This window comes from Melopsittacus undulatus, chromosome 2 (genome assembly GCF_012275295.1).
Source record: "Melopsittacus undulatus isolate bMelUnd1 chromosome 2, bMelUnd1.mat.Z, whole genome shotgun sequence".
NCBI lineage: Eukaryota > Metazoa > Chordata > Aves > Psittaciformes > Psittaculidae > Melopsittacus > Melopsittacus undulatus.
The window spans coordinates 87,529,607-87,556,809 of record NC_047528.1 but is presented as its reverse complement, the minus strand read 5'-3'; the positions used below and the strand labels follow the sequence as shown (position 1 = coordinate 87,556,809).

Below are 27,203 nucleotides of genomic sequence, written 5' to 3'. Positions count from 1 at the left end.
ACCAAAACCCAACCGTGGCATTGAGGGAGGGAGTAAACTGGGGTTGGGCAATTCCAAATTTCATCTTTCTAAATGTTTCACAATTCACATTTACATTAACATGGTTCTTTGAGGGGCCTCACACTTTTACCTGGTTATTAGTTTTTATGGGACATGGAATACCCATGGCAATGCGATGCTTGTTTTCCCATTGTCCTCACCATGTGTGGTACACTACAGTGGCACACAGTTCGTTGTCCAGCCCTGACACCCCTTAACTTCTCATCCACAGCGTGAGTGATTCAGAGCCTGTTTGAGGACTTCACCAGGGTGAAGAAGTCTTCTACTGCACATACAAGAAGCCCGAGGCTGCAAAGCCTCAGGGCCGCCACTGCCACAGTGACTGGGCGACCAAGGCATGCCTCGGGCCTGCAACCCCTCAGAGCCAAGGGGACGGCCGGCGGACACTGAGGCGCTGACCGCACCCACCGAGCCCGTGAGGAGAGGGCGGCAAGATGCCCCCCTCCAAAATGGCCGCCTCGCACCCACCCTGCGAACTACAGCTCCCACAGGCCCTCGCGGCACCGGGGGGACCCGCGCTGCCAGTGACGTCACCCGCCTCCACGGAGGGAGTCCCAGAGCGCTCCCCGCTCTCTCGCTGGGGGAGGATGGTGGAGGGGAGGAGCGGGTAGCGCCTGCGCTCTGCGTCCCCGCGCCGCAGAGGGGGCGGGGCCTCGGCTCGCGGGGAGAGCATAGAGCAGCGCATCAGTCGGTAGCGCAGAGTGGCTTTTGGGGGCGGAGCGAGGCGGCGCCAGGCCCAGCTCCCCTGTCAACACCGGCCAACATGGCGGCGCGGAGGCCCCGTTCCGCCGCAGGTCAGTGAGCTCCCCAAGGGCTCGGGCGCGTCCACAGGGACGCGTTCCGTCCCGTCCCCTTACGGGAACGGGGGGTAGGAGGAGGGGGCAGCCCGGTCCCCTGCCGGTGCCGGCCCGTGGGGGCGGGGGAAGGATGGCCCGGGCTCTGCTCCTCCCCCTTACGTCCCTCCTGCGGCCGGTGGGGAAGGCCGCCTTTGGCGCCTCGCCGTTGGTTCGTCCCCGGTCGGGATCGAGTGGCGGCTGCATTGATGCTGGTGGCCCCGTTTCCGTGTCTCCCCCCTGGCCTCCTCGGACCCCTCCTGGGCTTCACGAGAACCCCGCCGGGGATGCCCGAGGCTGCGGAATGAGTCCTACGGGGTCCGCTGGGAGCTTCGGAGCAGTGTCCGTGGCCTCTGTCAGCTCCGCGACTTCCAACGTGCAGCACTTTAGGTGTATTTGGCATGGCCTTGCCGTGTAACGCCGCTCTGCGCAGGCACAGCTTCGTGTGCTTAGAGAGTGTGCATAGTATTAGCCTTTAAGGAACGGGGTATTTTCCATCAGTTGAGAGTTATGTGAGTCACAGAATGGTTTGGATCATCCAGTTCCATGCTCCCCTGACATGAGCAGGGACACTTTCCGCTAGACCAGGTTGCTCAAAGCCGCATTCAGCCTGGCCTTGCACACTGCCAGGGATGGGGCAACCACAGCTTTTCTGGGCAACCTGTTCTAGTGTCTCACCACCCTCATAGTGAAGAATTTATTTTTAATATATAAATCTTTTCCACACAACATGTTATACTTGAGTTTTGAGTTGAGTAATATTAATTTAGGGGCACCATTAACTAACAGGCTGTGACAGTGTTTTTATGTTCTCCATTTAAAGGAGTTAAAAGAGTTTGCTGCCATTACCTCTAAGTTGGAATGAAAGAAGGCTCAGTAACAGCTGTTTAGCATTCTGGGACATGCTTTTTATGTTCTAGTACTCAAGGATGCTTAGGTGCTGAAATAATTAATCAAATGTTTATATCTACAGTTTTACTTTATAACTGTAGGTAGTAATTTAATTTCTCTATGGAGTGTCCCACCATCACTGCCGAACTTGTATTCCACCTTATATATATATTTAGCCAACATGGACTTTAATTTATGCATGCGTATCCGTAGAACTGTGATTTAATACATTTTTCATCCAGAAATTTAAAACCATCTTTTCCATTTGATGTTTGAGTCCACGTGGTGTTTTGAATCTCTAATTTGAAGTTTTAGGATGCCTGTTTTGAAAATGTTGACAGAATTGTATTGCACATGTGGAACTCGATAGAAGTCCCAGCCTCATCTGTTTCACTTATTATGGAGAAGGAACAGAACGGCCTGTTTTTGGCTTATTAGTGTATGGGAAGGTTTTGCCCCCCTGAGGAAAACACTAGGCCAGAAGTTTTCAGTGTCTCAAGGTTTAGGTCTAGCCAGAAGAGATGTGTATACTTTCTCTTAAGTTAGACTTGTTTCATATTGCTAAAGATCATCAGAGCAGTTGCAGTAGGTCAGATGAAAGCCCTGCATTCTGTGCCTCAAGGCCATCAGCTGCAGGATAGAATCGTAGAATAGTTAGGGCTGGAAAGGACCTTAAGATCATCTAGTTCCAACCCCCCTGCCATAGGCAGGAACACCACACACTAAATCGTGGATGAGCTAGGAAATGCAGGACAAGCATGTACTGATCCTTTCTCAGAATGTTGTCAGTGATTTTCAGCCTAGGACTTCATTAACTATGGCAGTTGCCTTTTGTGTCTGACAGCCCCTGCTGGACCTTTCCGTTTGTGGTTTGTTTTTTTGGGGTTGTTTTTTTTTTTCCTCCTTTAGTATTTTCTGTTGTTATTTGGAGTCCATATCAGCTTTTGGTATCTACAGCATCCTGCAGTAAGCTGTTCCACAGGTTAACCAGGGCTTCTGGAGAGTGGGGGTTAAAGGAGAGGAGAGAAAGACTTCCTTTTTTTAACCTTGAACAAGCTACCTGGTAGTTTCATTGGTACCTTTTAGCTCCTGTACTTGAACAGGGAGGAGATTCCTGTTCAACTTTTCACCATTGACCATTTAATACCAAAACCAGTTCTGTTGATGTCTGGGGGCTTTACATACTTTGTTGATTTACTCTGTAATGGAGAAAAATAACTTTTCTTTTTTTCTTTAGAACATGACAGTGATGATGATTCCTATGAAGTGTTGGATTTAACAGAGTATGCGCGGCGTCACCATTGGTGGAATCGTGTGTTTGGCCGGAATTCAGGACCAGTTGTAGAAAAATACTCTGTAGCTACCCAGATTGTCATGGGCGGTGTGACTGGCTGGTAAGGCAGCATCACTTTTCATAACTGTCCCAGACCTTTTACTATGTTAGAAGATCATTTCCAAGGCTATTTGAAGCATATGTGTATTTATCTCCTGTAATGGGATTTTCTTTATCATTGATCAAGATTATTCATGTGTGAACAATTTTTTAACTGGTTACTCTGACTCATCATTCTAAAATGTTTTTGTAGTATTGGTAAAATGCCAGTTATCAAAGGGAACACCTACCAGTCACTGTGAAAGGGATTTGGGGAAATGTCAGAGCTCTGAAAGTACAAGAAATAAATGGAAAATTACTGCATTTAGCTTTTATTTGTATGGAAAAGCTTATTTCCTTACTAGTATAGATTTAGAAACCTGGTTATGATATTATGACTAAGACATATTTTATAGGTAAAAAACTAAGGAAAAAGGAAAAAAGTGTGGGTGAATATAGCTTGTTTAAAGGCCCAATTTCATAGTCTTTTTATCCTCTCTAAATTCAGATGGAGCCATTTTGAATAAATTAACAGTCTGCTGTTACATGCTCTCATTTAACTGAAGAGAGATACCACAGTATAGTTATGCTAAAATAACTCATCGTGAAAGCCAGACAGTAAAGATGAGAACTTAAACTGGGAAATGTGGTCACAGCCTTAGCAGCGGTGTCAAGGTATTTGTTATTTGTCAAAGGTATTTGAATGGTATTGGGCTATTCTAGCACTCTTAAAAAATAAGTTTGGTGAAAAGCAACATTATGGGATCATGGTAGCTTTTAGAACAGAATTATGCAAGATTTGGAAGTTAAAACTAAAAGTTAAATTTTCATGGCCAGGCTCAGTACAGCTTTGAGTCATGTAGGCTTAACTTTCAGGCAGATTTTTTTTTTAATTTGCTTCTGTTGCCTTAAAATTATTTTTTAAGTTAGCTGTATATACATAAACTCTGAAGCTTCTAGAGAATCCATAAAAACTGGCTTATTGAAGGATCTGGAAACTATATAATTCAGCATCTGTAGATGCATATACCTCTGTATGTATTCATGTATATAAGTATGAATTCACTATGCGTATATTGGGGGGAAACATTCCCCGCTTTGTGTGGGCTGGTGCGAGGCATGGGTCAGATGCTAGCAGAGTTGTCTATAGAAGTTATGAAACCATTATCCTTGAAAACGTTCATCACTTTCCCGAGTTCAATCAGGAATCCTGATCAACCTGATTTAGTTTGGAGGTTGGATCAGACTTTGCAGCTGGCCCAGTTTTTGGAAGGCAGCTGGCCTAGATGACCTCCAGAGGTCCTTTCCTGCCCAAACTATTCAATGATATTCATGTCTTTGCTGTCCTCTATTTGATGTGGAAGTGTTTGGAGGCTGTGAACAAGATAATTAATTTTCTTCTTTCCTTGGTTCATAATAGACTAAGGTCATGTCCCAGTAAAGGGCCCCTGCTGATTTTAACTCTTGTGGAAGGGTTGTAACTTCTTTTTACCTAAGATATTTAAGTTATGGGTTGTGTGGTTAATATAAATGATGGTATAATATATTTACAATTTTTTGGGGAGCAGTCATAATGGCACTTTTATGTGTTTACGTTGTGCTTTAATAACACACTGTTTAGTAGCAGCATATAGCTTCTGTGTAAAGACAAGGTTTGGAGTTCTCAAAGTAACTTTAAAGTGCCATAAGACAGCCCTGAACTAGCAACCATGACTGACGTTGTCTTGTGTTAGACATTATTAATTAAAATTTGTTTTTATTAAATATTTTGATTTTAAAATTTAGAGATGTGAAATTATATATTTGCTTTGTTAAATATCAAAATAGTAATATTTGTAGTTGGTAATATTGGAATATGGCATTGTTCAGCAGACAACTTCATTGGACTCATTGTTTGTTTGTTTGTTTTTCTGTTTTGTTCTCCTAAGGTGTGCGGGATTTTTGTTCCAGAAAGTTGGAAAGCTTGCAGCAACTGCAGTAGGTGGTGGCTTTCTTCTGCTTCAAGTATGTAGCTTTTCATACTTTATAAGTTGGCAAATATTATTTATTAAACAATAGGAAAAACACAGCTGTTGGGCAAAATTTAATTAGGTAGGCTTCTTATCTACTCTCTTTTTAGTCTTATCTGTCAAAAACTTCTATTTCAGCTGGAAAATTGTTTACAAACGTGACATTTGTGAAAAACCAGTGGTAAATCAGTGCCTACTCTATTCTGTAAAATAGCTTGCAGTAAGCGAAACCTCTGTGCAGAAACTGAGATGCTGTGTGTGACTCAATATTGCCACATTAGAGGGATTGCCTGTAAACCTATGGGAGATCAAGTAATTTAAGCTGTGTTTATTTTAAATAGATACAATAATTTTGTTGGTGCTTTAGAAGGAGTAGGGGCTCTTTGCAGTTGCTTGGAAGGCTTGCTGAGGTCCTGTTTTGAAGCCCTGTTTTTCTCTTTTCTCCCCATGCTGTATTTACTAGTTATATGTGTTGAGCCTCTGAAGGTTTGCTGATTTCTGATAGCTTCATTGCATTCCTCTGTTCAATTGCATTTCAAGTCCAGAACTCTTTAATGATGTTATCTGGCATGACCATTTGCATTTTTCATCAGATACTGTGGTTAGGGCAGGACATATTTCCAAAAAGGCTGCAAATTAGATGGCAAAGCTTTAAGTAAAGGAGAATTTCATATATCTTTCTGTAAGATGCCAAATAATTCTTAATGTTTCTTACTGGCGTTTTTCATACCTTAATACCTGTAAGCCTGTCATTTTTCCTCAGATTTCCTAGAGGAAATAAACTGGTGCCTGCTTAGGTTCAATAACACACAGCTTTTTTGAGACATGATGTTAAAAGATACATATTCTTTCCAGCATCACCCTGGAGGATTTCTGAAAGGCATATCCCACTTTTAGTTACTCCTTTGATTATAATGGCTCATGCATTCAACCGTTGATCAGGAAGGCCTGGGGAGTACCTCTGATTGCTGCTGTACAATGCATCTAGGTGTCACAGGTGTTTGAAGAACTCTTACTTACTTCAGGATGGTGTTTTCTACTGGTTTGGTTTTTTAAAACCACATGCTAAACATACAACTGAACTGCAGCATTCTATGTGAGAATGTATCCTCTTGGAACCGTTTGGTTTAAGTTGCTTTAAAAAAATATAAAGTGTATTTTATTTTGAATTATACAAAAGCAAGCATCAACAACAATGTAAAAAGTCAAGAAAAAGTAGCCTTGATATGAAGTTTTGTAGTATTAGCATTAATTCTACTTCACCGTTGTGCACTGATGACCTTTTTAAATCTCCTGGAAATCACCGGTTATTTGGCTTGTACTTAAACATAGGGATGAATTGTACAAGAGTGTCAAATCTGAAATGGTTTAGACTTAACCCAGATAAAAGCTTTTGGCAAAATATGCTATGCCAGCAAATGAATCAATGTGATGGAGAACTCTAGACTTTTTTAGCTTATAATGTGTATTTCTGGATCATGAGGGAAGAAGTAAATCTTTATATATATTTATATAGTTAATATAATACATATATATGCAGTGGATCTTTAAGTACTCATCATCCTTTTCATCTAGTTGACTTGAAGATCTGAATAATTCTTCCCATTTTGTAAGCCATTGGTCTTAAGTCTTTTCATGACAATTCTTACGTAAATATGACTGAAGAGCCTACTGAACAGAGGCCTGGCATCCAGGGGTCACAGGCAGAATGTTGTCTGCAGATGCCTTCTTTAGTACTACTGACTATAGGAAACTAGAAGGTTAAAACTAAGGCCTATAAAAAAAAGAATTTTGCTTAAAACACATTATTTGTGCAGTATTTTCACTTGTTGAGCTGTAAAGTTTGGGGGGAGCTTTCTTGTACACAAAATAGATTTGCCATGTGTTTGAGTGCCTGATTTCTTGGTCGATCTCATTTACATTGTATCTGAAAAGGAATATTGTCCAAATGGAAAAATGAGTTGCATATTTTGATTGAGTTGTCTATATCTTTAATTAAGTAAGATCAGATTCTGTTGGAAAGGAATGAAGTAAATGCCTTGGTCTTTCTTTTTGATTCAAAACGTTTCGCGTTTTAAAGCTGAGTCATAAATTCTGTAGTGTAATTACATTGCTGTAGTCTCTAATTTTTTCATTTTAAGATCACACATCGTGATTTTAATTTCCCTATGAATACATGTTCAGTGTTTCCCCTGAGTGGGCAGAGGAGTGTTTCAGCACATGACTAGAAAGTTTTTTACCTGTAAATTTCTCTGAAGTTGCAGATTCCATTTCAACTGGTGATTGCAATATTGACATTGTAAGTAGGCGCTAAAACAAGAAGAACTACAGAAGGAAAGATTCTCAGCTACAGCCTGTTCAGTGAAACATTTCAGTTCTCAAAATTAAAAAAAAAGGGGGGGGGGGGCATTTTTTCTTCAGTATGTGATGACTTCCTCTCGGGAAATGTAGTGGGAAGCTGAAATCAATGCATTTTTGGAGTATCAGTTTGTACAAGAAGAAAAAAAAATTTCCAATTTTTGTAAGTGGTATAAAGTTTTTCAGTTATAATACAGATGAAATGAAAGCTAGTCTGAGGAACGGCGTTACAAATCTGCATAGTTTTTAAAAATTAAGATTAGTTATCACATCTTTGAGGTATTTTGTCAGCTTTTTTGATTGGTTAACTGTCTTTTTTTATTGAAATAGATGTAGCTCTTCAAATGTATTGGTGTAAGACCCAGTAGCCATGCACTACATTGAGAAAATTGTAATTTATTTCTCATAAAAAGTGAGGGATTTTCCATGTGTAACTTTTACTTTATAGAGCACAGTTTGGTGAAATCCCAGAGAGTAAGGAAGTATGAACTCATGGTTCTGCTGTAATGAATTAGCTAAAAACAATTGTTATTAATGAGTGACTGTTCTCTTTGTGGTTTTAAATGTCTTTATTTTTTAATAATGGTTTCATTGCTTTTTGTTCTGGAGTCAACATACAAATTGCAGGTTTTCCCTTTGTGTGTTGACTGTTATTAACCATAAATTAATATTTTTGTTTGGTTATTTCTGCTTGCATGATATATTTTGCCTCATCCCATTAATATGCTATTGATGAATTCAGTTCTTCCTTAAATTATTTTCTAACTTACGAAAAGTAAATCTTTGGGGGAGAAAAAAAACCCCAAACCACTGCACCCCTCCACCCCCCCCCCCCCCCCCCCCCCCCCCCAAAAAAAAACAAAACAAACAAACAAACAAAAGACAGGACACCTGACCTAAACTAGGAAAAGGGGTATTCTGTACCACATCATATAAAGTGGGGGCAGTTACCTGGAAGGGCTAGATCGCTGCTTGGGTCGGGCTGGGTATTGGTCAGGGGGTGGTGAGCAGTTGTATTCTCATCCATTATTATTTCCCTCATCATTATTGTTATTGGTGGTAGCAGCAGTGGGTTTGTGTTATACCTTAGTTATTGGACTGTTCTTATCTCAACCCATGGGACTTACATTCTTTTGATTCTCCTCCCCATCCCTCTGGGAGCAGGGGGAGTGAGCCAGCGACTGCGTGGTTTTGAGTTACCAGCTGGGCTTAAACCACGACACTCTTACAAAAAGTGTTGTACTATTTTTCAGTCCCTCCCTAGCTTTGCATATATAAGGAGAGATTTGTCAAATCAGTTCTGGAAACTGGTTGAGTGTGATGGGGATTGCTACCTATCTAAATACCAGAAAATACCTTAAAAGCATACATGGCTTCTGTGTGCTGCGCAAGCAGTTGAGCACAGGGAGCTCACACATACCTTCTGGGCTTGTTTGGCTATTTGATATTGAAATATTTTGTCTTTGACAAAATTAAAAGTCTTTTGCCATCTTGCCATATAAATTTTTACTGTTAAGGATTTGTTTCTCATTGCTTTTAATAATGTTTCAGAGTTACAAATTACTCCCAAAATGAGGTCTTCCTTTTAGATTCTTTGTGTTCTTTGATTTGTGTAGAGAAAGATAAGCGTATTTCTAATATTCCTACATTGATGCATTTTTTAGGAGCTTTATTTTGAATTCCACCAACATCTGTCTGACACTTGTTTCATTTTAATTTTTTTTTTTAGGATCACGAAATTCTAGTTTGTGGTGAAATACATTGCTTAAGTATTGTGGCTATTTGTAAAATAAGATAGATAGTCTACTTCCAGTTATTTGGTAGAAAAAAACTATGTGAAAGTCAAAATTCAGTGCCTGTAAGCAATGTGAAACATTCCTTTTTATGCCAAACCTAATAAATTGCATAATTAAATATATCTTATGTTTATATATTAGTAAATATATTATTATTCCTATTATCAAATATTATTATTTCTATATTATTAGATAGATATAAATATTTAAAGTTCCACTGAAATTCATTATGTGTGACTTGTATTTACCAATTGTACCATTTGCATAGAACCCTGTGACATAAGTTTCACATGAATTTACTAAACATGACCTGAAGGAGAACCTGAGACATCTCACTTGTCATAAAGAGTGTTTTATATAACACTCTTTTATCTGTAGTTCGTCGTCTATATCTGTTTGTCTTAGTAGTTAAAATAAGCAGTAATCTTTGAATTTATTTTCCCCTCTTTTTTTTTTCCAATTAATGAGTATTTAGCTGTTCTCTAAAGCATGCATAATTGCCTGATTTTGATACTTTTCTTAAGGTATGTTCTCATTTAAACATTAATTTCTTCTATAACTTGGCATAAGAAAATTGGTGGGACTGTCAGTGTTGGTCAAGTAACAGAACATCTATCTTTGTTCCCAGATCAAATCTTCATAAGAGAAATAAGGCAAAGCGGATGATGGTTAAATGTACTAAAAGTGTTGTGGATGTTGTTTAAGCATTTTGGGAGTTGAATTGGCATGAACAATCCCTCAACAGTTATCCATTTTGTTGCTGTTTCAGAACTTGTTCACAGGCCATGTGTTTTTCCTACTTACTGGCTTTGTTTTGTAGAAAGTATGAGATTTCTCTTGTGTCAAATACTTTTTTATTGTTGGACAGTTTAAATGCTGTAGGATAAAATAATACAGTTTTCAGTATTCCTTAGGATGAGTTTGATTAGCCCTAGATAGCTGGTCACAGGTAAGAATTCCACAATTCTGAAAGAAGCTGAAACAAAACAGTTCTTTTGTTGCTGTCCTGTGAAAACACCTTTCTTACAATTAAAGTTACAGTAAATGCTGAAGGAAAAACATTGTTGTTTTTATAGCTAGAGAGAACTGGCAACAAGAGAGTCTAGTGAACTTTGACATTGCTTGTTCTAATTTGAACTGTTGTTACTATTTTTTTACAAAAAAACCTTTGTAGACACTAAGATACTGTATTTTGACTCATTAAATGCTAACTACAACTGTACTAAATACCCTTTATTTTCCTAGATTGCTAGTCATAGTGGATATGTACAAGTTGACTGGAAGAGAGTTGAAAAAGATGTAAACAAAGCAAAAAAGCAGTTAAAAAAGCGTGCAAATAAGGCAGCACCTGAAATCAATACTCTAATTGAAGAGGTGAGTCCAAGGTGAAAACCTGTTTTCTACCAGCCAGTTTTTCTTACCTTCTGCTAGAGGTGATGATTAATTGAAATCACAGGGGCAAAACTGGAAGGCAACAGAGATGGTCTGGCTTTATACTTTATTAAAAGTTAACTTAGTTTTCTGTTTTGTTCATACTTAAAAATGACACAAAGCCCTCAAATTAAAGCATTTCTACAGCTCATACAGCTTACGGACTGTCATTGGCTTTGCTATTTAGTCCCTCTGAAGTCTGGGCTAGTAAGACAACTAGTAAGGTCATGACATGGTAAAAAGTTGAGGTTATTGTGGCTAAAACATGGCAGCTGCAAAGACGTAAAACATCATCTTAGACTGCTGATAACAGAATTACTTGGTTGGAAAAGACTGACCTTTCTGGAGTAAAGCTCTAACTACTTTGTAAGTAGAGTTGTGGTTTTTAATCTCATTTTCGTACAGTTCAAAGAATATCTGTCTTCAGAATCTGTCAGTTATATACTATGTTGAAAAGATAGCCTCTGATACTGATCAGTGTCACTGGGGCTATTTCATTCTGTCATTTGAAGACTTTAATAATTTTATCTTTTTTAATCTTTTTTAAAAATAGTGTGCTTAGCCTGTTTTAACCTGTTTTCACATTTCGTACAAGTGATCCAAGTTTCTTTCTCAGTAACTGTAAATCCTGACTTAGAATATGCTACAGAGAATGTAACAGGAGCCATGCTAGCACTCTGTAATTAGGAGTTCCAACATCTCAGGTTTAAACTGTATGGAGTTACATACAGGTTGGTAAAACTTACTGTGAATTGTAATGTGAATGTGAAGTAGAAGTTCAAGAAAGGTGGGTTTTTTTGCTGCTTCTATACCCTAAATAGTTTAACCAGTCCTTCTCCATCGCTCTGCAGAAATGGGTGGGACAGGATGGAGATTTTCTATATTTAAGCCGACCTCACATTATATTACTTTCTTCTGATTGCATATTATTAGCCAATCCAAAGTGTTTGAAGTGGAGGATATATGAAATATCACATTTGATGTAATGTGTTATATTCTGTGCTATTACTTCATGACATATTTTACAATGTTATCATACATAAGTGTGCTTCACAGGATAAGGTTGTTAGGAAGCTGGCTTATAATGGAGTGAGGTGTGTTTCTTTTCCAAGGATCTAGTCTTCAAAAAAAGACTAGATGAAAATGAAGTCATGATTAAAATGGATTAAAATGGCAGTCATGGTGGTGCTCATGCTCTTTTGCCAAGGGAGTTTGCAAAACATCTGTCTTGTTTTAATCAAAACAAAGGTGGTATTGGCATGAAATTGCTATGACAATTCCTCTGTATTTTGACTTTCAAAATGCTAGCTGTATATTATATATATTGTTAAAAACGGACAGGACTCAGTTTTCACTCCATTGCTGCCAGCAGTTGCCACCAAGCTTTGTATGTTTTTAAACATATTGTTTCCCTAAACCTTTCCCCCCAGTCCCTCCCCAGTTTCAGTATTTTAATTAATTTGGTTCTTTACAAATACTGTTTTTCTTTTCAGTCAACAGAATTTATCAAACAGAACATTGTGGTGTCCAGTGGGTTTGTTGGAGGCTTTTTGTTGGGCCTGGCATCCTAAGGACCTGAATAATCTCTTCCTGGTGGCATTCATGTTGGTGAAGAACAGTTGTGGTGACATGCCCTCTGAAAGCAGAGGGGGTCACTGGGCCTTCCGGAACAAGATGAGTGGACTATCTAGACAACGTGGAAGCTTTTACATTTCAGGCTTTTGCCTCTTGAAGCTTGGCAAAACTAGGATTTGCTGAAAAACTCTGCAGTGTGCTCGTTAAACCATTTCTGGGCAAAACTGGTTCATCTTCATCATGACTCTATCTATGACCTTTCAAGATCTAGCATTTTTTTAAATGTTATTCTTGGAATATAGATATGCAACCAGACTGTAAGAAAGAAAGCTCCATTTGTATGTTTTTGGTTAATAATTGTTTATTTTTAAAGTATTTTTCTTCATGCTGTAGTAGATAATATCAGTGACTCCATAATATATATGTTATTGTAGTTTCAGCCTCATGGCTGTTCTTGTTCTTTAGAAATCATGGCAATAATCTATCAATCTGTAATACCTTTTTACAGAGTATTAAATAACAGAGGATCATGAGCTTATTAAAGGTGAAAATTAACTTTGACTCTGGCCTTTGTATACACAGGAAATAAGAAAGTCTCATGTTTATACACTGCAGGCATCTGGTAGGCATATTTGCAAATATAACTGATATTTGTGTGCCAAGAAAATGTGTATATGTTATTTTTCCTAGATGCATAGACACACATCGACTCATTGATGAAGCTGTAGTACAGAGGTAACTGTTGCACTCAGTAAACAACAGAGACTGTTTCAGACTTCAGTTGGTGAGGTGAAGAGGTGAGGCTTCTGCACAAGCACTTTGCAAGAGCCAGGACTCTGCGGGGCTTCACAGGGTGCACGTACAGAGTGCCTTGAATGAACTGAGGGCTGCTCTGGGAGTCTGTGGTAGCTGGAAATGATCCTCACTTTCATATTCACCTCTATTGTCTCTGTGTTCTCCACAGCTGGATGTAATGCTTGGGGTTGTCACTTATTTTGAGTTTCACTGTCAAGGGTGTAAGCTGTGGAAAAACGAGGCTACAAGCTGGCTCCAGTTAGCTTATAGGAAGAATGACAGTTTCTTTGGAAGTATGGGAAAGCCAATGTTACTATCTGTTGGGTATGTTTGCTGCCTCCACCTTTGATGGATCGAAGCAGGAAGTGGATTCTGAAGGAGATGGGGAAGCATAACTGTGGATGGACTAAAAAATTTATTCTCAAGTAGTTTTTCAGGATGGTTTTAGTAATTTGTTACTAGGTTATTCTAAAGAATTTGGAATTCCAAACAAATGCTTAATTCCTTTTCCTGTTTTTGAACTTGTGAACCTTTTAGTCGTTTAGTTTCTAGCCAAGAAGGACTGTTTGCTCTGCCCCGCTTTCTCCAATTTTATCCATTAACCAGCAGGTTAATGTGAAATTGAGTCTCTCATGCAGGCTTTATGGGTTCACGTTCGCATATGTGAGCAGCAGTAGTGATTCATTAGCATCAAATGGATGGATGGATGCGAACTTTGGATGTACAGGACATGAGACAAACATCCATCATCTTGGTATTGGACACAGTAACTCAGCATATGCTTAGATTAATGCATCTGTGGACTTCAGAGCTCTGTATTGTATGTTGGGTTCGTATATGCATGTTTGTGGCCAAGGTGAGTAATTTAGGAAGCATGTCATGTATCTGTGATGTTTAAGAGTTTAGTTAATCTAAAGACTATTAAAGATTTCTGAAAACTAAATTCCTGCTTTTCCCCCCAACCAAACCTTCTAGTGCAAGGAGCGTGAACAGACACAAGTAACATGTTAGCATCCTAAATACTTTGGTTTCAGGTGAATATCTAAAGCTATGTAAACTCAGTTGTTGCAGTTTATGAGAAGCCCATGGAGGAATGTGCCTGCTGTGTCATTTGGGATTTAAAGAAAAAATAAGATGAAAGTGTTAAAGCATGAAAGCTTCTTTTCCTTAGTGTTCAGTCCAAGGAATAATGGGAAGGTAACAAGTCAGCTCTCTTCGCTGCTGAAGCTAATGGGCTTTTGGCATCTCAAAATAGTTGCTGGAGCCAACTGACGTGAGTCACCCACCCTGATTGGAAAGAGCTGGAGTGTTCTGAAGAGCTTTAGGAAAAACGTGGCCACCTCAGTAGCATGAACCTGCAAATTTGCATTTTTAAAGAGTCCACTCTGAAAGGATTTCAAGGGAGCATCTTTTACTGTGCTTGTTAAAAAGGCTTCTTATGATGTACTTCAGAGTATAATGACTTTAAACTAGAAGAGGGTAGACACAGATCGTAGGAATAAATTCTTCTTTGTGAGAGTAGTGAGGCACTGGCACAGGTTGCCCAAAGAAGTTTTGGCTGCCCCATTCCTGGCAGTGCTCAAGGCCAAGCTGGATGGGGCTCAGAGCAACTTGGTCTAGTGGAGGGTGTCTCTGCCCATGGCAGGGGGTTGGAACCAGATGATCTTTAAGGTTCCTTCCAAACAAAATATTTCTGTGATTCTATGATAGGTAAAAGTAGGATTTAAAAAACAAACAACCAACCAACAAAAAAAAAACAAAAACAAAAAAAATAAACAGCCAAAACCAAAGGAAACCTTTTCTATAGCAGTAGGCAAGACTGACTTCTGCAGGGGAAAGTTGTTCTGCTGTTCTGTTGCTGATATCTGAGACTCAGTAAGGCAATGAATTGATCGAATTAATTATATTTGAAGTTTTAATTTTTTTTCAAGCTTTTCGAGTGAGAATGTTGTACATGGAAAAGTGTTTGAGGGACAAAAAAGGTACAGAGAAATCATGTAATTGAAAAGGTGAGCACTGGTGGTTTGTATCAGGCTTTCTGCTGGCACAGAAAGATTAGCGAAGTTCTCCAGTATATTTCCTTAGGTTGGTGAGGTAGAGGGGATGCTACCAACAATGACAGCTAGACCTGATAAGGTTTTGGCATGGTGGAGTAGCCAACTTTGGTGAATGTAAAGTGCCAAGATAAATAAATGCAGTATTTCATTGCAAGTACCTGAGATTTGATATGTGTATGTTCAGAACTGTCACTGTATGTAGGGGAATGCTATATAAAGTTACACTCAGAAAAATTGATGGGATTATTGAGAACAGAATGGAGCATAGCATAAGTACTATGTTTCTGGTGGCAAGTTCTCTGGAATGATGTCAAAGTTAGTCTAAGAAGAGTCAAAGAAGGGCAAAATAAAGATTGAATAAAATGTATTTGAAGAGCATTTTTGGGGAAAAAAACCAGGATTTTAGAAAGCAGATTATTAAGAAGTGTTAGAAATATGTAAATTAATGACAGGCTGAGGCAGCATTTCTATGTCTTTTATTGTACAGCTGAAGAACTTTACTGAAGGGTAAAAAACATGAACCTAGCACAAGAGAGCTTTTCACATAACACCTAATCGGTCCATGGAACTTGTTTCTCCTGAAACAAAGAACAGGCTCCATTCAATGAAGGATGGGGCAACATTGAGCTGAATTGCAGGAGTGATCAGTTTTACCTAAAGGTACAAGAAAATCAGCATCAGGTTTTGCTGGCTGTGGTTAATACTGCTTGGTGAAGTTGAAGACAAAATGACTTTAGTGACTGGATTGTCTTGCCTTTGTCTTCCACAAGCTTGTGGGGTTTTTTTTCCCTCTCAAACAGTTCTTAGCAATCGCTTCTCAAATGCTAAGCTAAACAATTGACTAAGGCATACCATGTATTCCTCTGTAGTGAACAATTGTTAAAAGTTTACTGGAGAATGGGTTTGGGGAGAGAGGTTTGATAATAAATCATCTACTTGTTCTGTATTACCCTAATGGGAGAATACATTTTCTGAAATTACTTCTTTTCAGTTAAAGCAGGACTGGGCAATAAGCTTTAATTAGGAGTGAGATGCCTGGTTGATCAAAACCTGTGTGATCTTATTACTGAATTTTAAGAGGCCAGAATTCGGCTAAGTCTTTGAAGGCTGTTTCTGTTCTAGCAGCCAGACTGAAAATTGAAATGTTATAAAGATACAGCGGCCTCCTCAAGTCAACTGCATTTGTCAAGAGGTCTTAGGAAGAGGGGATGCATGCAGAGTAAAATGCAGAAGTCAACACTGTAACTCAAAAGTGATGTCTGTGCAGATTTCCTAACATATATGACATAGTGAAGTGAAGAAGCATCAGTAATGCCTCCTCCTAACCTTTTAGAAAACTGTTGGAAATCTCTAAGAATTGCTTTAAAAAATCACACTTTTACAGTATGCAGCTGCTTGTATTGTGGTATATGTGATAGTGGAAAAAGATAACATTTGTCCAAATTCAGCACAATTGGAATTATGTGACAGTTTGGAACAGAGACTGGTGGTAAAAAAAAAAAAAACAAACATGAGTTTTGGTCACTCTAGGGCTGTTCGCAGGGTAGGCTGGTGGTGGAGTAGAAGGATTAGAATCCAACCTGCCAAGATTAGGAGGTGTAATCCTCCCTTGTATTTTGTGTTACAGTTCAAAAATTAGACAGGAACGATAAGCTAAAGAGCTGTTTTCCCCTATTCTGACTGAGAGGCAGGTCTGATGCAATGTAGTGATGTCACACTACTGGGACATATGGAAAAGCTGGTGTTTGTGAATTTGGGGGCAATCTGAGAAGTGAACAGTGGGCTCTTAATTACTGGGACAGCAGGCATGCAATAGGACCTGTAAGACAGGAAGCCAATTTCAATTAAGATAATTGTGGGGTAAGGCTGCATAAGGCATCTAGTGCTGATCCAGCACAGCCTGAAACCTCAATCATGTTTGGCTCCACATTCAAGCTACGAGGCCATCTAAATTTTGGAGTGCTGAGATGTAGAGGTGAAGCTGGAGACTGCATTTAGTTACCTCTTCCTGGAAAATGTCTCCTGGGTCCTACACTAGTACCCTGCCAACCAATGTAAGGTATTTTGGCATGAGATATCCTTGATCTCTCCTGCTGATGCTTTCTGTTGTGTGGATGTGTCTCAGCATTCATGGGAGGGAGGACAGAAACTTGAGTCTCATCTCGAAGTTTAACAGAAGTAATTGCTAAATAGTTAAATATGCTGCTTGCAGTAGAAATGCTCTAACAAGAAGGAAGGTAGGCTAAACCCAGATATTTTGCTGCCTTTTTGGTAGGCTGCTTACCTGAGAACTGGAATGTATTGTTATACATCTAATCCTTGAGGCAAGGGGCTTTGGCTTCACCATCAACCTTTCCCCTTCCTCCCCACCCCCAGAAGAGAGAAATCAATTGCTCACAGCCTTAAGCTATAAAAACCATTTCTGCATGTGTGGACTGTATGTTTAAAAAATGCTTAACAGAAAATATTAACATCCACAAAGGGAATTAATGAGTATTGAACCAGATAATTCCCATTTAATATAGATACTTTGAACTTTCATTGCAACAACAGCCTGTCTATATACGCTTGCCACTCCTGGGACCTAGAGAATTAAGAGCAAATACATCTAGTATGATTTTTAATTAAACATCTTACTTTCTTGAAGTATTAATTGTGAAGTAAATGTTACGCTGTCTCCTGATGTGTTTAACAGACAACAAACTCGTACTGCAGCCAAATATACAGGATTTTATTTTCTCTTTTCAAATCCTCTCCCATGAGACCATCAAAATGCCTCGACAGCGAGGTGTTGCCGAGGCAGAAACCTAACCCAAAATGCATCTGAACAAAGCCGTAAATGTAAGAAAAACTTACAGATGTATGAAAGGAATGTCTGAAAAACAAGTGTTGCCAAATGTTGTTTCAAAACCCACTTGAGACAATAAAGAGGAGGAATGAAAATTAACAGCAATAAGGGAGTCTATTGACGCTCCTATAAGAGTATACACATGTTAAGTTAGAAAACATTGAGAAATTGCCTATGGCATTATTTTTTTTTCTTCATATTTGTATGGCATCAAATATGATTCTTAGTTTCCAAACTTAAAAGTTTCTTGTGACAGCTAAATTGCATGCTGGCTTCTAAAAGAGCTTTGGTTTAAGGCTGCCTGTGTGAGTACAGCTAAGTGTATGCTTCAGTGACTAACCAGTTTGTAAATGAAAGCAAAGGTGGAACAAACACTAGAAGTGATATGCACTTGTTCTTTCTCTCTTTTCATGCTGTTGTAGGAATCCTTAGGCAGGCTTTGGAACCCTCACATAGTCTGCAAGGAATCAGAAACCAGGGACTGCACAATGTGTAGCTAAGGCATGAGAAATAGAATTTGTCTGTCTGAATAAAGAGGTTGAACTAGGTACCCTGTGGCCTACTTATATAAATGAAAGGAAATGGGCATTTGTGTGGCAAATTTACCTTCCTCTAAAACTGGCATTTGCAGTGACTCAGATCTATCTAACCTAGAAGGACCCATTTTACCCCATTTTTAAAGGCAGGCCAGGCCATGACTTGCTGACCTGCAGGTGCTGAAGGTTGGGTAGGATGAATTCCATGAAACATGTTGTTATCATGCCAAAGGCATGAAGGGTGACAAGGTGATTTACCAAGGGCAGGTCATGCTTTACCAGCCTGTTCTTCTCTGATGAAATGACTGGCTATATAAGAACAGGAGCTCTTATGTGGGCTGAAAACTGCCTGCACTGACAGGCCCCAAGGGCAGTGATCAGTCAGTGTTTTGGTATCCAGCTGGAAGTGGCAATGAGCAGAGGACATCAGGGACTGCTGCTGCACAACTTGTTCAGTATCTTCATCAAAGATCTGTGTGATGGTCCAGAATGCAGCCCCTTAAACTGTGGATGATGCCAAATGAGAGGTATTTGGCACACTGAAGTGTAAGGCTTCGATTCAAAGGCAAAGCTGGAGAAGTTGAGCATTGCATGAAGAGCAGTGTCACAGAGGTCAGCAAGGAGAAGCAGAAAGTCCAGTCCCTGGTTCAGGCTGACCCCATACACAGCCACTGCCTGAGTAGTAGCTGTGCTGGAGCGGGCATGGAGGTTATGGTGGACCTTAAATGGACTTCGAGCACTGCACTCTCACTGCAAATGAAGGAAATTGCACACAGAGGTACCTTGGAAGGAGCATGGTCAGCAATTACAGAAATCTGTGTTCTGCCTGTCTGTACTTGATGCTGGTGACACTGCACCTGGAATACTGTGACTGCTTTGGGGCCCTCCACTTCAAGAGGAATATGGACAAATAGGAAAGGGTCCAGAGAAAAATGCCTGAGCTGATTGTGGCCAAAAGCATAGAACCTACAAGAGGAGCTGAGGTTGTTCAGCCTGGTGAAGGAGAGGCTGAGACAACCTAAGGCAGCCTACAAATACTTGAAAGGGAGTTACAAAGATAATGGAGCCAAACCCTCCTCAACAAGGGGCAGCAGCCACAAGCTGTGGTCTGGGAGGGTCACACTGGACATTAGGAAAAGGGTGGTGCAGCCCTGGCACAGGTCACCCTGGGCAGGTGTGGGTCCTCCCTTCTCAGGGTTTACAAGGTTTGGCTGAACAAAGGCACCGCTGACATGGTCCAGTGTCGGTGACCCACCATCCTGCTGTGAGCAGAGGGCCCCAGGGGTCCCATCTGAGCAGTGTATCTATGGGACTGTGAAAGTCGGGTGTTCCCCCCCTCAGCCCCTCTTGTCTTTCTCCTGGGGTTAGCCTTGTGTTTCTGCACGTCTGAACATACATCGTAAATGCTTTTCTATGGCTGGTCTCTTCTTGCTGTTCACACTTAGCAGGAAAAATAGATACTGAGGATATGTGGTACTGCAATTAATTCCAGGTTTTAGCTAAAAAAAAACAACAAACCAACAAGGCAAATTAATTTATTATGTCGGCATTTGAAAGGTTAGAGACTTGCCAAATGGTTTTGTGATATCAGATTTGCTTTTAGAAAATTAAGGTCATCTGGCAGGTGACATACAGAAATTTGTGTATGTGTGTGATTTGCTTGGGGTTGTTGCAGCAACTTGTCAAATATAGAACAGCCAGAAAAATGCCATGTTTGTTTGTTTGTTTAATAGGCGCTCCTATACTAAATTAAAAATAGCAAACTGGAGCAAGGTGAGTATCACAGATCCTGGTGTGGAAAAGTACTTTGATAGAAAATAAGAACTAGAATATGTGATGAAGATTGTCATCACAAGTAAAAAGGAAAAAAAATAACACAAAATAACAGAAGATGCAAAGTGATTAGGGAGCATTGAGAGAGACAGGAATGGAAAGCTGGTGACAGATGAGGTTGATAAGGCAAAGGGCCTAAAGGAATTCCTTGCCCCACTAATCACAGAGGCAGCAGAAAGCAATATCCCAGGAACTGGGATTTGTGTTCCTCAGGGAAGGAAGGAAAATGTCAAAAGGTTTTACTCCTGCACTGGAGTGGATAATAAGGCAATTAGTACTATTAAAAATTCTCAGAGCACCCAGACTAGAGTGATAAATCATATCCTAGGATTGTAGAGTGAGATGCTGGAAAGCTTTTGTGGGATAGTTGTGATAAGGTACTGGAAGGGGAATTATTGAGAACTGGTGAGTGTTTAATGAAGTTTCGGCATTTACAGATCTGTGAGCTTGAGTTCACTTCTGCAGGAGAAATTAGACACTGGTGAGTCATGGCTGCATGCATTTGTAAAGTGGCAGCATGAATATATTATTAAAAATACATTATTTTAACATACATGCCATGGGAGAAGTATGTAGAATACAAATGATTTGGAGTCTGCTGCACAAAAGATTTATGCAAATCATCTCTATTAATAGGATTTCTTAGTGCAGATCCTTTCTCATCAATATGAGAAGAGGTCTTGACAATGTTACACTCATCCTTTACCCTTCAAAAGGTTTTCTGATGTTTCTACAGTTTCAAATGTTGGTTTTCTCTACATTATTAATACATGTTACAGAGGGGCTGTGGCCAGGCAGGGCTGCACCACAGCTCAGGTGTGGACCATGACAAGGGTCTGCACCGGGTAGCAGCTCCCACAAAAGGCTGCCCACATCCCCATCTCCCAGAGCCCTCTTCCCAGCACCGGTGCAAGGGTTCCTCTAGACCAGGTTGCTTCAAACCCCATTCAAACTTGCCTTGAGCACTGCCAGGGGTGGAGCAGCCACAGCTTCTCTGGGCAACCTGTGCCAGTGCCTCACCACTCTCATAGGGAAGAATTTCTTCCTTATATCTAATCTAAATCTGTTCTCTTTCAGTCTATAGCCATACTTTATCACTATGTACCCTTGTCAAGATTCTCTCTCCAGGTTTCTTGTGGGCCCCCTTTAGGTACTTTTCCACGCTGTGCTGCTCAGAAAGGACATGGCCATCCTCCTGGTGTCATTGCAGCAGCATCCCTCCACACATTGAACAGAATCCCTGAGGCTGGGAGGGACATCTGGGCTTCAAAGCAGGGTCATATACCTTTACTACAAGGGATGACAGGCATTTCAAATAGCTGGTTATCCCTGTGCAGTGGGAGATAACACCATCAACATGACCCAGCTAACCCCTTATATCTGACCAATCCCCAAACAGTTTCACTTTTTCTTTTTTTTTTCTTTTTTTTCCCTGCAGGTGTTTTCCCTTCAGAATTCTTGAGCTCTACAACAAGCCTGGTTCAGCATCCCCACCTCCGACAGTAATTTTGCCTCCCTTATCTATGTGCTGATGTTCCCTTGGCTTTTTCTCAGCAGCCTCACTCAAGGTTACACAGCTGTGCCGTATCAGAGCTGGGCCTTGGGTCCTTGAAACACAGGCAGCTGAGCTCCCTGTGGGAGGTTACAGAGATAGTGGGGTACAGCACGGTGCTTCCCATGGCTTAGTGTGGGTGTTTTGGGAAACATAACCAAGCCTACAAAACCATGATTTATTCCTCAGGTCACTGAGGAATTGCTTCAATTCCTACAGAATTGGGGGCCACAAGGCAGTGCCCACCACTGTCACCTTTCACTTTTGCTCCTCTGAGCTATCATGTCACACCATGGAGGACCTATATATAACACCAAATATGGTGTTTTCTGAGTAAATCTTCAGCACAAGTATCTCAGCATTGGGAGACAGAGTCTTGTTTGCTCCTTGCTTCTTCCTCAAACTGTTCCGTTTCAAGGTAAGGAGCAGTGACGGACTTGATGTCCCCAGTTCCATCATCTAAACTGGAACAGTAGTGTGAGGCACCCACAGGTTTTGCACTGCTTTTCAAAGGCTGTCAGCAATTCCCATGGATGAATGGCAGCAGCACCAATGGATTCTGGGTTTCAGACAGGGTTCCTGTTCCTTGACAAATGGGTTTAATTTTTCAGAGAAGACAAATTGGGTTTTGTGCAAGAGGTTTCTTCTGGCAGAGAGGAGGAGATGTGGACACACGCAGCTCAAGGGTCACACCAGGAGCCAAACATGCACAGCTAAGGGGAAGCATCGGTCATTCATGGCTGAGAAAATGCTCCTGAGTGATTTCTTAAATCAGTGTATTTTTGTTTTGTTGGTTATCTGCACTGCTTTTCCTAATCTCCAGCTTCTGTAAGAAGGAGGAAGTCTATTGTGTTACTATCCAGATTACCTAATATAACTCTCCTTGGCTCAGCAACTAGTAACTTAGGCCACTGCAAGTGCAATAGGGGATCAGAGGTACCAGTCAGTTAAAGTCTTCAAACATTTTTGTTGGAATAAAATTGCAAACCTTTATCTCACCAGAAGGATTTACAGATTACACATGACACTGATAGATAAGAGCATCAGTTTAATGTCTGACAGGTCACCTCTCAGAGGACTAAAAACCTGCGTTTGCAGAGGGATAAAGTTGGTTATCAAATGATCGTTCCTGTCTCTTTCTTTTATGAAAACTGCTTATTCTGTGGCCAAGTGTAACAAAAAGCGAAATAATTTGGAAGAGTTATTTTAAAGCCAACACCAAGTTTTCAGAAAATCTGTTTCCCAGTTTCCCAGTATGTACAAGGTTGTTATTAAAGAGGATTATGATCAACTGCTCACCATGTCCATCAAAAGGACAAGAAGAAATCAGCTTAAACTGAAGTAAAGAAGATTTAGGCTAAGCAATAGAGAAAACTTCCTGACGATGGGAATCATGCAGCCCTGGAAGACATAACCCAGGGATGTTTTGTTCAACTTTTCAAAGAGAGGATTAAGGAAAGATCCAGCAGTGATGGCTCAGAAATGTACAGCCCTGCCTCGTGCATGAGGCCGTAATGGTTGGGAGGGTGTTCCTTCCAGCTGTGAATTCTTGTGACTTTGGGATGCACTAATCTAATGTAGTGAGAGGCTTTTCAGGTAGCCTAATGTTGCAGAGGGATTCACAGGGCAGCCAAAATTTCACGTGATGGACCTCTAGCAAAAAGTGCCATCCCTTCATGCATACAATTGTTTGTCTAGGATATTGGAGATCTGGGTGCCACCTCATCTCTGCTGGGGCAACAGGGGGGGCAGGACTCAGGTAACCTGAACCAGAAAGGGCCAGTGTCCTTGGGAAACCCCAGGATGTCCAACCCTTCCATATGGGGTTTTGTGTCATCTCTACCAGCTGCATATGGATGACTTGGATGCTTTGGGTGTTTCACATTTAGACAACTGAATCACAGCCTGGATAGATCTAGCTTGTCTCTACAGCTGGAAGTCTCACCCCCGCCTCTGTGCAGCTGCTGTTTGAAAACATGCAACCAACTCCCAACCTGTCCTCTTCCCAAATGCAAAACTGCTGACCCTGAAATGGGTTTTACAAAGGGGGCTGGGTTATTTTTCCAAATAACCTCACAGTCACTCAAACCTCCTGTAAATTATCTGCAGCAAAACAGAGCAAATGTTGCATCCCAAGGAGTCTCTCAGCTGAGAGAGGAGTCATGGCCAGAACAAACACACACCACATGGAATGATGTCCCTTTCCTTTCCTAGGACCTTGAGTTGATACGACATGATCTGAAAGGCAGATCTACTCGGCTCTGGCTGGCAGCTTGGCCCTGCAAAAATCTTTGTTCTTTAAATTACCACCACAGCAATCCTCACCATGGCTGACCAAGCACTGAGAACATAGAAAACCGTGGCCAGCCATAGCACAGGACAGAACACCACCTGGTTATCGTGGTAATGGGCTGAAACCATGCTATGCATGACTTGTCATTTGATGCACAGGCTGTAAAGTTGTGACTAGACAACCTCCTCTCACCTTCATGTCCCACCTAGGGGAGAAACTTGACAAAACACTGGAAAATGTGATAGCAAAGCTATATAAATGAGCAGAGAGATCCTAGGATCTGTTAGTTTCTGAATTTATTTAGAATGATTTTTTTTAACTGCCTAATTTCAGTTTGATGGGTCCCTTTGAGCACTAAGCAGGTCACATAGCTAAACTAAGCATGAGCTTGTCTTCTTTATGAGCTGCTTCTGAGTCATGTTTGTGCTCAAAGGGAATAGTGTCATGCATTAATTGAGTCTCACTGGTTTAATTTCCAATTGACAAGTAAATAGTCCTGGTTCTTAAAAAACTACACAGCAGAAAAAAACCTCTCAATAATGCTCTAGTGACAGTCTTCTCAGGTACATGTTGGGTTTTTTTATCTTTCCAGATCAGTACAAACTGCAAATGTGGTCAATATTGCATCGTTCTGCTTCAACAAATATTGTTATAGTGTGTTGTATTAATCTGATTATACAGAATTTTGGCTCTTATTTACAGTTGAATGTACTTATTCAATACAGCTGCATGTTAAACACTAATAAAGTTACTAACCATTCCAGTAAATCTGCCTTCATCCCAAAGCAAATTTACTTAATCTGCCAAACTGCTGGGTGAGGTATCTGGAAGAAAAGCAGTATGGACACAGTTTAAGGGTCAGACTTTCCCAGCTGTTTACAAATGCAGAAGAGAATTTAGGCCTGTTGATGTCTCCACAGGGAACAACAAAGTTGGAATGCTTACTTTTCTGATCATAGAAATTACAGAAAAATCAGCCTCTTCTTTTCCCAGTTCTGACATTGTGCTAGGGTGGAAGAATCCTTGTGGGGGAAGACAGGAAGTAAAAGGGGATTGTGGCTGGAATCTTTTGTGTATAGATGTCAACCCATCACCTTAACTGGGTAGCCCAAACCAGCCCAGGCCATTTTTGCCACAGCTGTGTACTTGCTTCTTGTTAGGAGATTCACATATTTACCCAGAGACTGCATCCTTGGTCAGAAAAATAGTCCATCTAGTCCAGATTCTATACTGCCTCCTAAATAAGAAGGGGTCCTCTGAATAATCATTTATATACCCATGACTAAAACCTATACTGCTGTACAGAAGGATTTAGATCACAGCTACATAAGAAGCCTTAATCCTGCCATCTCCTATCTTTGAAGCTGGAATGTTTTTTTCAGTCTTTTTTTAGATCCTATATTAATATTAATATGCCAATTAATTGTGTAACATGATGAGTAGCATTTGCGATCTCTTTGTGATCTAGAAAAGAGGTAGGGGAGCAACCTTTGAAGGTGACACAAAGTTATTTAGGTTAGGCTGAGCCAATGGAGAGGAAAGAATCCTTGTCATATCCAGCATGAGCATGTGGGCACTGGGATGACAAAGCTATGTTGGTGCTCATTAATGCAAAATCCTGTCCAGCAGATATACTAACCTGAAGCATTCTGAACAGTGTTTGATCCTAAATTACGGTCAACAAAGTCCAGGAAAGATTGAGACATTCATCTGGAAGCTCAGTGTAAACCAGTAGTCAAATCACAAACAAGATGTTGGGGTACATAAGGAATGGAATGGAAAATACACTCACTATTATGACATTACAGTGCCATCAAGGTTTAGCGATTCACCTGGAGTACTGCATTTGGTTCTGATCAGCCTGACACACTACTGAGACCTACTCAGAAGAAGTAATTTAGCTTAAACAGCTTACTCTCCCAGTGATCCCTCTGCAGACAACAGTGAGCTTAGGGCTCTCTCCTAGGAGGCATTTCAAGTATCTCGCAGTAGATTACCTTTCTCTGTCCTTCAGAATAACCCGGTTTTATCCATTAAAACAGAGGTTAATGTTAGCCCTTTCTCTATAAAGACACACAGAAATGTAAGGTATGGTTAATGAAAACTGTTAGGGAAGTTGAGAACAAAACCACATTAAGACTGAGGAAGCTGTTCGATTTATGGAGGGAGCAGTAGAAGTGTACAAGCTAAGGAAGTCATGAGCAGGTAGACCTGTCACTTCTCCCAGCTGTTTCACATGCACAGCAAACCCTATCAGTGACATTGAGAGGCAGGGGATGGGAAAGGAAGGCTGTTCCACTCAGTGAGAGGGTGAAGCTTCATTGCCTCAGCTGCCTTGCAGGATTAAAAAATGTCATCCACTCCCTAACTAATGAGACTACTAACAGTCATGGTAGCCAGCATTAACATGTGAGCAGCCTCAGGCCTGGGGTAACAGTGCTTCATATTAGGACTTAACTTCTTAATGTAGAAGCTGGAGTCTCATATTTGCCCTTCCATGAATGAGCAGTTTATTCACTGGTTACCCACTCACACAGCTTCTGCATTTCTCCCTAAGGTGTCTGTCACAGCTATGCCCAGAGACAAAATATCCCACCCGAGGGATTGGTCCTTGGTTGGGTATACCGAGTGACACAGCTACTAGCTGTGCAGAAGGAGGAAAGACCACAGGAACAAGCCTGAATGTGCACCTCAGAGCAAATGATGAGCCAGACGGCCGTGAGTGAAAAGTCTCACATTTCCAGTGAGGTTCCTGTCAGGCCATTACTCCAGATATACATCATATTATGGCTGAAAAACAGTAATGAAAGAGGCTGCACAAACTCATTGTAAACGTCCCACTGACCTTGAGGTGGATCAGTTGTACCTAAACTATACCTAGCAGAAATCTACCTAACCTGTTGTTACAAGAGCTGGAAGATGAGGATGCTCTGCTCAGCAGGGGCATATCACTCTTCTTCATCA

At 40.7% G+C, this 27,203-nt stretch overlaps 2 protein-coding genes across 2 annotated transcripts in view; both read left to right on the top strand.

Moving 5' to 3' along the window:
* Positions 1–710: 710 nt before the first annotated feature.
* FUNDC1 (FUN14 domain containing 1) lies at positions 711–12,886 on the top strand. The gene is made up of 5 exons (XM_005151717.3): positions 711–854; positions 3,022–3,178; positions 5,085–5,160; positions 10,565–10,693; positions 12,244–12,886. The coding sequence occupies exons 1-5, from the start codon at positions 824–826 to the stop codon at positions 12,319–12,321; spliced, it is 471 nt and encodes a 156-aa protein (XP_005151774.1). The 5' UTR covers positions 711–823; the 3' UTR covers positions 12,322–12,886.
* A 4,220-nt stretch (positions 12,887–17,106) lies between these two features.
* EFHC2 (EF-hand domain containing 2) overlaps positions 17,107–27,203 on the top strand; it is an 81,198-nt gene continuing 71,101 nt past the window's right edge. The window contains exon 1 of the mRNA XM_031051412.2: positions 17,107–17,231. The gene's annotated coding sequence lies outside the window, so the exon portion shown is untranslated. The remainder of the gene's footprint in view (positions 17,232–27,203) is intronic.

Excerpts from the sequence above, each read along its gene's own strand:
- FUNDC1 (XM_005151717.3), top strand. The coding sequence starts at position 824 with ATGGCGGCGCGGAGGCCCCGTTCCGCCGCAG. Across the intron at positions 855-3,021 it reads GAGGCCCCGTTCCGCCGCAG|AACATGACAGTGATGATGAT; the intron begins GTCAGTGAGCTC and ends TTTTTTCTTTAG. Across the intron at positions 3,179-5,084 it reads ATGGGCGGTGTGACTGGCTG|GTGTGCGGGATTTTTGTTCC; the intron begins GTAAGGCAGCAT and ends TGTTCTCCTAAG.